Source organism: Brachyhypopomus gauderio, chromosome 5 (assembly GCF_052324685.1).
Source record: "Brachyhypopomus gauderio isolate BG-103 chromosome 5, BGAUD_0.2, whole genome shotgun sequence".
NCBI classification, from domain to species: Eukaryota; Metazoa; Chordata; class Actinopteri; order Gymnotiformes; family Hypopomidae; genus Brachyhypopomus; species Brachyhypopomus gauderio.
The window spans coordinates 19,468,208-19,481,164 of NC_135215.1; the positions used below are offsets into that span (position 1 = coordinate 19,468,208).

The 12,957-nt window shown below is 43.3% G+C and overlaps 1 protein-coding gene across 1 annotated transcript; it reads left to right on the forward strand.

The window, feature by feature from the left end:
• The first annotated feature begins 9,861 nt into the window (after window positions 1-9,861).
• On the forward strand, window positions 9,862-12,887 carry LOC143514723 (paraneoplastic antigen Ma1 homolog). Its single transcript, XM_077006263.1, has one exon. The coding sequence runs from the start codon at window positions 10,839-10,841 to the stop codon at window positions 11,871-11,873; it is 1,035 nt and encodes a 344-aa protein (XP_076862378.1). The 5' UTR covers window positions 9,862-10,838; the 3' UTR covers window positions 11,874-12,887.
• Window positions 12,888-12,957: the final 70 nt, after the last annotated feature.

A 12,957-nucleotide genomic window follows, 5' to 3' on the forward strand; every position in this document is an offset into this window, starting at 1 on the left:
TTCGCTCTCATTTAGCTAATGTGCCCTACACATTTGGAGCTGGTGTTGGTTGATCATTTGGGACATGAACAACACTACCAGCCCTTTGAGGCAGTGGGACATTCATTGAATTGCCTTGGTGAATAAACCTCTAGTTTGAATCTTGCTCAGTATAAAACGTAGAAAAAAAAAAAACAATATGAGGACAACACACACATATGTGGGACAATTTTGTTATGACGTATTATCTACAGAGTCACAACTAACACTTGCTGCACACCCAGGGGCCCACCTTCCTACACTTGCGACAGGTGAACTTGCCACACTCTACGCACCGCTCTGTGCTGTGGTTCCTGTGGCAATGTGTCCGCACCTGGCACTGCGTCGTCTTCCCAGGGGCGAGTGGGCCACGTTGCTTCTCCGCCATCGCCTTTTCCTGCAGGAAACACCGGCGCAGTTCCTCTGCGAGGCTGTGCATGAAGTCCCTCCTCCTCTCTGTGGCGCCCGTGCACGCCTTGTACAACACGTGAGCGTTCATCACTGCCAGGTTAAGCATGTTATAGAACACGGCCACAGGCCACCTGCGTGTTCCTGCTCGCACCGTATACGCACACGCCTTCTGATCCACGCTGCCCTGCAAGAGTTCAGAAGGGGGCGTTACATTTTTAATGAATTGTATCTTGACGGGACACAAAGAAATAAAGTCAGTCATGATGTTGTTCTATACACATACCTTCATGCGGCTGTAGTCCATGACTGTGTTCGGCTTCCGTTTCTGCCCACTGCCAGTCTGCACGTGCTTGTGCGTCGTGCTGAGGACACAGACTGACTTGTTTTTGCGGGAGGCGTACACCGTCAGTGTGGCCCCGCCAGACCTGTACACCTCTGTGGAGAACTCCTTGCGTCCTTTGAGACTCCTGGCGGGAGGTGGAACCTCCTGTTGACTTGTGTCGATAGCACCAAGCAGAGTTGTGTTGCGTTCCAGTAACTTGCTAGCCAGCGACAGCGAGGTGCAGCTGACATCCGTGATGACACTTCTGCCCTTGTCCATGAATGGTTCCAAAAGTTTTGTGACAACACTGTCAGACACTTGCTCCCCCTTGGGAAGACTGGCGTCCCTTCCTAAATATGGTGCAGCATTGCACATATAACTTGTCTTCAAATCTCTAACAGCCCAAAACTTTATGCCAAATTTATACGGTGTGGTTGCGCTGTACTGGAGGAAAGGACAGCGGACCTTGGTGGGAAACAGCTGCTCTTCCACTATGATGTGGCGCCCTGGCGTGTAACACAGATCACAGTTACGCACAAAGCGTTGCCAGACGTCTGAGATCGCAGCAAATCTATCACTCTTCACGCGCTCCGCACGGGTGTTCTTGTCGTCGAAGCGCAGATACCGCATGATTTCATTATAGCGGTCACGGGCCATTGTGTTCTTGATCGCAGGTATGGCATACTTTTCAGACCAAGACTCCATCATCGCTCCAACAGGGCAGAGGGTTGCCCGTAGAAACAGCACTGCTATGAACGCCATCAGCTCGCTGACGGACAGGTTCCAGGCGCTGTCTGATCTGCGGCCTTCGTGGACCGTACAGTCCGTGATGATCTTCAACATCTCCGAGTCAATCAAACACAGAAAGCTCTGCAGTCTACTCGTTGTCCTGCACTATATGAAGAGAAGTAAGAAAATAAATGTTAACTATGCATATAGGGCTACCATGATTATGTCGACTATTAAAATAGTTGATGCGTTGTCTTTTTCTTTTCTCCAAACTGCTGTGGCAGTTTCCACTCCTGCGTCTGCCTTTCTGTCCTTGACGCACATGCGCAGTAGTGGAAACTGGGGTAGGCAGTGGACGACATCCCAGGACGTTATACATTACAGACAGGCTCTAGTATCGTGGCTACCCGGCTACAGAACTCAAAAGTGTGGGATCACTTTTAGAAAATGAAAGAGAAACGTGTGCAATGCAATATCTGCAGGGCAAAAGTTGACTTCCACGGCAGCACAACCGCAATGCACGAGCACCTGAAGAATGTTGTGGTCATTGATGAAGAGGGACCGTCATCTCACTAATCTAACCTGCTAAAATTAGCGTAAACAGAGCGTTAACTTAGTATTTACTCATCGTGATAGCTGTAAAAGTTAACATTAGCAATGGCGATTTGTTTCATTAGCCTTATGCTGCATTCAAGTGGTGTCGGTTTTATAGGGAAACCGGGTTTCCCACCAGAGGGCACGACATGAACACCCACTGATGTCGGAAGCTGAAGTCGGACACATGGAGATTTTCGATGCAGCACGAACTGGCCGAGTTGTGACGTAAACGCTATTTCCAAAATGGTTGAACAGTACATTAACAGTAAGATCTTAAGTAATGATGTACAATTCGTACGCTAATTCCAATAGTAACGTTATTTTTAAACCTCTATTATCAACACATACTTTTGCTGCATTTGTGCTCAAAAACTAAAATCAACAGCTAATGTTTTGCTGACTGAATAGCATTATTAACCTATAAACAGTTCTGAATAGTGTATCGTGTACATTACATGATGAATTGACGTGTATGCAATTTGTAAATACTGATGATTAGCCAAACGACGACCAAACATTCGACAGCCTCCATTTTTCTTTCATTTCACACACACAAACCACATGAACGCGAGCAAGTCGCGTGAACGAGTTTCACCTCGGAGAAATCTACTGACCGACTTCCACTTGAATGCAGCATTAGTACGCATTCATGTGTTTTCTGTAACGTCAGCGAGACCAAAACTGTCAAAAACATTTTTGTGAATAATTCCTTAGCTTCAGGTACCTACCTAATTTTATTTAAATGTAGCTAAGTTTTGCCAGAGACAAATGAAAGAAAGAAAAACCTAAAAAAAAAACGTTTTATTAATGTATTCATTTTTGTGCTGTTTAAGCCAGTGCCTTATCCTTATTTTAATCATTGTTTGTTGCAACAAGCTGCACATTTCATTAAAGGTTTAATGAACTATGACAAATTGTTTTTATTTTTAGTTAGCATATAGCTGAAATCAGGGCCGGACTGGGGAGAAAAAGTGGCCCGGGAGTTCCTGACAGACTGGCCCACTATATATATATATATATATATATATATATATATATATATATATATATATAATATATGTGTGTGTGTGTGTGTGTGTGTGTGTATACTGTATATGAATCTATACATGGCACGTAGTGTATATGACGGCGTTTATTGTCACATGGACAATATTAATTCCAGCAATAATATGATTACAAAGCGACATAGTGGCTTTTAAATAGTCCACCATAAGACCACCAAACAAGTTGTTTTACGCAAAGTGCATATTAAAGAACAACCTACAACTCTAACGTGGGTATTTCTTCCTCTTACCTATTTGTGGTGGTTAGTTTTAATCTAAGAATTTCAATAGCTTTAAAAAAACAGTGCACAGTGCTCTGCCTTGAAGACCGCCACTTGCGTCCGTGTTAACAGTGTTAAGGTAATTTGCCTTAGACGTTGCAGAGGCGACAGCAGTACATTTAAAATAACATGTTATCTACAATTTAAACTGCTGTATGTTTTCGTAGTCCGGCCCGTATTTTTCTGATCTCCGCTGCATACTGTCAGCCCGCACCAGCTGGCCCAGTCCGCGGCCGCGGTCCAACTCGTTCATGTGTTTACAGGCTCAGACCGCGGCCGCGCTGAGCAGGTTAGCCTGACTGGAGCTTTGGGAGGTAATAACACCGTTAAACAGCAGCCGGGGCCGCAGTGCGCGGCAGTGGCTCCTCCACCGGCTGAGTTAAACCACCGGCAGCCAGCGGCCCACTAACCCATCAGCCCACCGGGGAAATCCCCGGTAGCAATGTATGCCAGTCCGCCCCTGGCTGAAATCTAATGGTGGTTATATAATAGCAGCTGCATTCTAGTGCGATAAGCTGTATGTTTTATATTAAATTTACATATGATCCGATTAGTCGACTAACCATAAAAATTAATAAGTAATTAGTCGACTAAAGAAATCGTTTGTGGCAGCCCTATACGCATAATAAATATTTAAAATTTAACATTTTTTATAAATCCAAGCAAAAACAATCACAATACCTTTGCATGTTCTGTAGGCCCTGCAGTCTCACTGAACTTAGCGTCTGTGCTGGGTTCACGGACATGTTCACGGACATCTGCCTTCTCCCAAACTGTGCCATCTTTTGCTTTTATGCTTGTCGCATGTGTGTTGTCCTGTGTTACAAAACGCTTCTTTGCTGGAGGACAGTTCTCTTCATCCGATGTATCACCAGCTTCCTCGTCTGTTGACAGTGCCAAGTGAAACTCTACATCAGAATCGTCTTCTGCTTCACGAGAACGTTCCTCTCCACCGTCAGACTCGCAGTCGTCCACACAGCTGAGGAACGCCAGCGTCTGCAGTGGGCCGCAGCTTCTCTTGTATTCCATCTCAGTTCCCGTTTACTCCAAGGAAGATATCTGGAAGAAAAACTAATGATTCACCTGCGTTTGTGTGTCTGCTTTTATTCTGACCCAGAAGGCCACACCTACAGCAATCCAGACATGTAAATCTGCACTGATCCTCGGGCATCACACATGCACATGCGATGTTTCACACATGCAAATCTGTGATGCACCACAGGCATGAGAAATACATATGTTAAGTTCTCTCTCTCTCTCTCTCTCTCTCTCTCTGGGGAGGTATTGAAATTTGGAGTGAAGTACATAGCATTTCCAGAGAAACAGGACGATAGGACAGTCCTTTGTGAAACTCAAACTAGCTAAATGTTACTAAAGCACTTACTAAAGTGAAGCACTTGAACAAATCTACAAATACAAACTATGAGTAGATGACAAAACATTTTGAAGTTGCTCTGCATAGAAATGGCGGCAAATAACAAAAATGTCAAGCGTAATACACAAATTTTATTAGAGTACATTACTCACCTAAAAAATTAATCCGAGAGATGCGGTAACATCACAGCCACCATAAATAATGACAAGACTTGTTCGCTACTGTGCAGTACAGCTGCAGGTTAAAGCCCCTCGGACACATTCAGGGGACACAAGCAGGCTGATGCCCCTCTGCTGGGGCACAACGCCCCGCTCACGGCCTCAGAGACGACTACGGTTCAGCCATGCTAGTGCTCCGAGACGGATAAGAGCGTCTCTCTCTCTCTCGTGTCGACCTCACGAACCGGTCGATCACAACATTAACGGGAGACTCGCGGATGTAAAACCACAAACGCAGCTGCAGTTCACTGCTGCACTCGCGCTAAATCGTACCTGTACGTTTCTATGGGAGCTCTTTGTTTTGACCGTAAAGCGACAAGAGCCAGAAACTGCAGAAAGTGAAACTGTCGTAAAATTCTTAAAAGGCCAGCGCCAATTTGATGTTTAATGACGACTGACTAAAGAAAGGAAAAAAACCAAACAAAAATAAATTTGAGAACACAGAGCAGTTTATTACTTGCACAACAGTCGTGTAGTCCTGAAAAATGACGTTGTGAAACGCGCTTTGCACCCCTCCACCGGATTTCTATATGCAATATCCAGTAATGGAGATTACGCCACAGATATTCATCTATAAACATATTCATAATCTCGACTTTTACCTTTGAAGATTACCTTCAACACGTAGCATGCCTAAAAAGACAGACCCCAATGGGTCTGTTTTCACCTCCCCTTTATGTAGGCTAATGGGGCACATTAGGTGGGTAATGTGTCATCAAGCTTTGTTGTGTGGGCGTGATGCGAAGTCGTCAGTGATGCTCCAGCCTTCCAAAAGTATCGATAAAGTTAAACAATAGATACTGTTAAACGAACTTACCGAAGAAGGCTGGAGGCTACCAATGAATACCTAATTATGCAATGACCAACGAGTAACGACACGTTAAAAGTTAACTACGTTAAAACTGTAAAGCACTTCAAAACTCACGTATAGGCTGTACTGTAATACAATATGCAGACCAGCTGCTGACCAATCAGACGACACTGTGCTGCTGCGCACACAGAAGTGACCCTAACTAGATCATAGAAGATTGCAAGCTTGCGTGGCCTTGCTGTGTCCTTACTTTACAACTAAGCGTAGAAAGTTTAAACTATTCCATTTCCCCACTGTACCCAGGGCACAGGTGATATCAGTTTTTTTTATTCATGCAATTTATTAATTCGATGGAAAAATAACTGTATGCATAACTTACTACAGTCCATTATCTTTCTCCTGCATTGATCCATAAATGTCACATTTTTCTCTATTGCTGCCCCTTAGAGATGAGCTAAGGGTCTCCCATTGCTTCCCAGTCACCCTTTTCTGGACAGCTGGTGATGACCACTGTTCTTTGGTTTCGATGGACCACAGAACAGATGAGTCAGGACTTTGCCTCCCTTTAAATGTCAAATTTCACATACAGCATTTTATTGACTCACACAGGTATTATTTACACATGACTATTACACATATTTCATGCCAGAATACTCATTTGTTCAAAAAGTGTTCTATATTTTTGAGGTTAAAAAAAGTCTCAACAGCAAATATCCACTCTCCCTCCACGCAAACTGCATAAATGTAGAGAGAGAGAGAATTTGTGTGTGTGTGTGTGCAGGCATCCCAAGTTGCAAAAGTTGGTTTTAGGGAGGTTACCCCCCGGAGGTTAAGTTGTTGAGCGGGGGGGGGGGGGTGTTGAGTGAAAGTTGTTGGGCGGGGGGTGCCGGCGAATATAAGTAAGTTGTTGAGTGGAGAACAGGCCAATCAGAACCCCCTCTCACTCCTTCCCACTCGCGATTAGAGAAAAAAAGTCTGTCGCCTGTGTGCGCGTTTGTGTGGGTCACTCGTTCTGAATTCCGGGAGATTATATGTGACTCGCGGGTATCAGGGAGACACTACCGAAATGCGGGAGACTCCCGCAGCTTCCGGGAGACTTGGGATGTCTGTGTGTGTGTGTGTGTGTGTATAGATGTGTGTGACTGGGTGTGTGTGTTCAGTATGTTCAGATTCAGTGGCGTGCACACATAGACCTCAGGTGGTGCTAAAGAACCACCAACTCTGCCCTTTATCAACGAAAGTGCCCTTTTGAAACTTCGTTTTATTATTATTATTATTATTATTATTTTACTGAGGTCGGTTTGAAATTATCTTTTGAAGACCTGAGCGATTAAAAACAATGCCCTGAGAGCCCCCACCTCGCACACACCCGACCTCTCTCTTCCTTTAACACCAGATGCGCTGCAACAGCAGTTCAGTTCAGCCCTTCTCCTGTCCCCACCAGCCAGGTTACATACACATCAAATCAAATCGTACCGTTTGCCCTCTAAGCCCAACGTGAAATCATTTTCTTGTGCAGTAAAATGTCTCCTACAGCACCAAACTACTAAACATTTTTAACCGACTGGTCACCTGATAAACTAGTCGCTCTAGCCCAAATCAATGATAGATAACGTGAGGACGACCACATACAAATCATTAAGGTAGAGTTTGCAAATCTCTATAGAATATTTAAAATGAATATTTAAAATGTCTATGCTTGTATTGCTTGCTTTTCGGAGTTAGTTCAACCCTAATACTCGCGCTGGTGGTATTCCACTTAGTCCGTTTATTTGCTGGTTGACCAAAATAAACCTGGGCTCCAGCAATACTTCACTGTTCATACATGAACTGGTGAGTTGTCCAAAGCTCATTTAATGCGTTACTTACAGAAATAAATTAAAGAGCAGTGGTCTGACTCGGTCTACGGCAGAAAGCTAAAAAAACAATATTCCATACGCGCGCTCAACTCGCTCCCTTAAAGAGACAGTACACATATTTCTGGCCGTTACATGCTTTGTGCTCTGCGTGATGTCTGCGCTTGCAAACTAGCCGCATATGTATTGCTGTTTCTCTTATTTCATCTCCTTATTTCTTTTAAATTACATTTAGAATTCTTGAACCATTTAAAAGGTTTCTTGCAGTTAATTTTTTTCATGTTTGACCAAAGTTGTGAACCTATTGTTTTTGTAAGTTTTCAACACATCCCTAGTCAATATGGGGGGGGGGGGGTGTAGGGGGGGATGCGCAAAAATATTCTCATCTACTAAAGGGGGGCACGGCAGAAAAAGTTTGGGAACCACTGCTTTAAATGTTACTGAATTCATGCAATATTCTTAGCTGCCACAACTGGCTTAAAAAAGTTTACAGGCCAAGAAACCCCAGTAAGCTAACTTTGTGTTATGTCCTTATATTACCCTGGATGATTCATAATCTGTCTATATCACATTTTAATAGTCTGGTAACCAGTGTTGGGAACGTTACTTTAAAAAAGTAATTAGTTATAGTTACTCACTACTTATTAAAAAAAGTAACTGAGTTAGTAACTGAATTACTCTATAATAAAAGTAACTCGTTACCAGGGAAAGTAACTATTTGCGTTACAGTTAAAAAAAAGTTATATGCCAGTGAATAAGGATTTTTTTTTTGAAAAAGCAGTTTTTACAGTCAGTTGAAATGAGTAGATCAGGAAGGTGTTTAACGTTTGATATTTATTGCACATCCACAGACCAGTGCAGGATAAAATCCTTTAAAATCCCAAATCTTTGTAAAAAATAAAAGCAAAAGTAAACAGTTACACTATATAAAGTGCATTTACATCTATCAAATTAAATTAAATTCTCTCAACCTGAGACAACTGGTTTGTTCACAATAGAAGTAAACTTAACAATAAAACCTCTATTCTTAATTAAATAAATCAAATACCCAGTCTGGTAGACATTCAGGAACTTCAAGTATTTTCTTAAATAATGTTTATATCGCCACCTTGAAAATGTTAATTTTTCTTCGGCTTGCTCCTGACTCGCCATTTCTGCCTCTCCTCCGTTTGTGTCGTGTCACTGGAGTATTTCGGCGTGCGTGTAAAAACACTGGCTCTGATTGGCTACCATAACGCTGCATTAGCCAATCGCTTACTGACTTGTTAAGTTAAACAGGTGTTACACTGAGAACTGTGACCTATCGAGATCTGTTACTCCTCACTAGCCTGGGCAGCGGTGCGCTCGGATTACTGTTAGTATATCAATAGTAACGCACCGCTTCTAATGACCAGTAACGTCAACGTCGTTAGGAAAAGTAATTAATTATTATCCCGTTACTGACAAAATGACGCCGTTACTTTTAACGGCGTTATTCGCAACACTGCTGGTAACAGCACTAATTAACATCTTCAGCAAAGAGAAGGACTGCAGCCCCTCCTCCCTGCCGTGCGGAGCAGCCCGGGTCAGCCCAGACGCTGCACATTCCTCCAACAAACTCATTCCCTGTCAAGCCGTTGCTTGATGCATTTGATGATCTTTTTGAAGCTCACATTGTTTTTAATTTTCATATGGCAGTGCACTCTATATAATTTCTACATTTTCATTCAAACAACCGTTTAAAGAGATTCGTGCAAAACTATTGAACAATAAGGTGTGTGTAGTACCTCTAAACATTATTATGTTGTTTTATTGCATGGTTTTCCATGACAAATGCAGATACCACTGTTCTCAAGTCTCACGCATTGAGCGTGAAAAAAAAAATCTAGTTTATTTACCTCTGATCCATCGATCGCGAAATACAACAACAACGTTCGCCACCCCCCCCCCCGCTCAACAACTTACGTTCGCCACCGAATCTCACACTCTGAAATGAATTCAAAACTTGAGAGCCCTGCAGATACGATGTTAGAAACTACATGTACCATAGTCCTGTGTTATCGCGCCAGTTTATCAAAAGCATTTCCTGTGAATTCCCGGGAAAATTGACCATTTAGGTGATGCTACTGGTGATTGACATGTCAGTGGCTTATCAGGTAATAGTAGTGGGAGGGAATCCCATGAGGGGTTTTTTACGTTTCGTGTGAGAGAGAGAGTGCGAGTCTAGGAGAGACAGGTGTTGTTGTTCTGCTTTTCAAAATAATCCAGTTTAACTTTTGAGTTTTCAAAGTTTAAACTCCCATTGGTTGTTTAAAGGGCTATTGTAGATCTTTGCAGATTTACTCAGACGTCAAACTGTGTTGTGGTCATATTTGTGGAGTTTAAACCCGGAGATTGCGTTCGCTCGAGGTAGTGGGAAAGGTTTAGCTCCGTAAGATAGATTATTACGTCAGCTGCACCGTGTGGAGTCCCTGTGCTGAAGCTCTACAGCGGCCTCGTGACTACATTGAGAAGCTACTCATCGTGGGACAGTTCAAGCTGGACTGTTGTTAACTGTATAAGGAGCTGCCAGACGGATTGTTAACCGTTCAGCCCTTCTGTTTGCGTCGCGCTGAGCCATTGATTATCGAGGTAACCGAGACACTGGGGATACGTGAGTACTCATTGCTGCATCGCCAGCTCTCGAGGATGAAAATTGTCATCCATGTGCACCAACGACATGGGCCCCAACGTTGAACTTTGAAGTGACAAGTGTTACGAACCCACTTCATTACTGTTTTGTTTTTTGACCGAAAATTCGCGTTAAAAGTGTCTGAGATAAATGTATTGTGTTAGTTACCGTCACAGTAAATTCATTGAGTGTGATTAACATAAATGTGCATTGTGTTGATGTGGTTTATTATTAATGGAAGTTTGTAACGTGATTTCGTAACGAACAAGAGGTCATTTGAAGCTGGTAAATACATTTAGGAGAATACTCCAGAGAACCAGTTAGTATTACATTAATGGAGGCACTGCTATATCGTTAATTTCATGTTTATTTGTGATGTACCCTACTTAAAGATGTTTATCTATTCGGCGCCTTAGGAAAGGGTTACATTAATGGAGGCACCGCTGGGATGTCTAAGTTTATCTCCCTAAGAACTGTACATTTACCAAATTTTCTGTATTTGATTGTTGAATGTTTATTGTGTTACTATGGAGCTTAGGCATGCTGTAGAGTGGTGTAAACAAGAAGATATTCAGCCTTTTAATGCTATTGTGCTGGGAAAAGTTCCGATTGGAATCTCAGACGTTGTTATTGCAAAAGTATTGGAAACACTCAAAGTTTTTGGGCGTACCAGGCAACGTGGTCGTCGTAGAGACACCTCAGGAAAATCTGAGTTCATACTAGTTGAGAGTAATATTGTTTTAGACTCTCACAACACACCTCCTGAGGTTGGCATTGAAGGAGAGATAGGGCCTTGGGATGTACACTTGGTGAGCAGTCTGGTAGCTAGTAGTCCTAGCTCAGACGATGACGTCTTTTACACTAAGTTGCGTACACTGTTAGAGCAAGAAGGAAAATCCATAGAAGATGTAGTGGCTTGCGCCAGAGTCAATCAGCCCCCTAAAGCTGACCTTAATGCAGAGCTAGTGAATGCTATAGGCAAACTAGTTGACAAGTGTGGTCAGGTATCTGCTGATGGGGTTAGCTACAGAAAATTAAGGTTGTTCTCAGAAGCCAGACCTGTTCCCCCAGGTGAGGAAGACTACGAGGTTTGGATGGAGCAAGCTACACAAATGGTTAGTGAATGGCAATGTAATGAAGCTGTAAAGAAGCAACGCTTAGTAGAAAGTTTGAGAGGGCCAGCTGCTGATATTGTTAGGTTCCTAAAAGCCAGCAACCCTTCTGCTACTGCCACAGACTATTTAGCTGCCCTAGACACTGCTTTTGATACTACAGAGAGTGGAACAGACTTAATGGCCCGGTTCAGACACCAGGAGAAAGGGGAAAAGCTCTCTGCTTTCTTATACAGGCTCTATAAACTTCATCAGGCCCTGTCTAAAGGTGGTATTGCAGCTGAAGACCTGAACAGAGTTCGAATACATCAGCTTGTAAAGGGTGCTCTTACAAGTGATATGGTGGCTTTCAAGTTTCGACTCACTCATAAGCTACGAGATCCTCCATCCTTTTCACAACTACTAAGAGAAGTTAGGGAGGAGGAAGAATGGATTAGAGATAGAGAATGAGTGTGAGCTGAAGTTGCTACTGCCATCGTTTCCCAGCCGCCTAAGGTTTCGGAGCTGGAAAGCTTAAAGAATGAGGTGAAGGAACTGACCACTTGTGTCGCGAAGTTGCTTAATGAGAACACGGAGAAGGCAGCACAGTGTGTGTCAGTAGAAAGGGCAGAGGTGCTTCACTCCGGAGTGCCTGATGGTGCAATATCCGACCAAAGCAAATCTAGATCCAAGTCCGCAGGGGTCTTCTGCTATCGGTGTGGGGAAGATGGACACACTAGAAGAGAATGCAGAGCTTCTGAAGATTTGAGGAAAGTTAACAGGAAGCTGATTGACCTACACCGGAAGAAGGGAAACTCCAACGGAGCTCTTTGAAGGAACGGCTTGGGGTTCCAGTTGAAACACGTTCCACTAAATACTCACATACACCAGTAAGCACCACACATATACATATGGGTTTAGTGGGGCCTACCTCGGAAGTGCCAGTTCAGGTAGAGGGAATTTATGCTTGAGCACTACTAGATAGTGGATCCCAAGTTACTATTTTGTACAGAAGCTTCTATGACACACATTTGACACATTTGCCAATAGAACCGGTAGAGGACCTAGAAATCTGGGGTCTAAGTTCTCACAAATATCCCTATGATGGGTATCTGTCAATTAAGCTAGAGTTTACTGGAGGGATAGCAGGGGTAACGGAAACAGTAGACACATTAGCTTTAGTGTGCCCTGATCCTGTCTCTGGGTCTAATGTAGCTCTTTTAGTGGGAACTAATACTCAGATAGTGAGGAAACTGTTGCATGCATGCAAAACCCAAGGAGGCGAACAGTTTTTGAGCACACTCACAATACACCCCATGATCAGAAAAGCTTACGAGTCCTTGGAAGAGAATGCAGACTCTCCTGAAGACACAAGTCAGAAGGGAACTGTCTGGTTTGTTCAGCCAATTGCTGTGAACCCAAACCAAGTCCTTAGAGTGATTGGCACACTCAAGTTCCCTGGAGAGCTTAAAGATTCACTCCTATTGGTGGATCAGCATTATTAAGAACCATTGTCAGAAGTGCAAGTGAGACCTGAGGTGCACTCTGCCTCTGT

Excerpts from the sequence above, each read along its gene's own strand:
- LOC143514723 (XM_077006263.1), top strand. The coding sequence starts at position 10,839 with ATGGAGCTTAGGCATGCTGTAGAGTGGTGTAAACAAGAAGATATTCAG.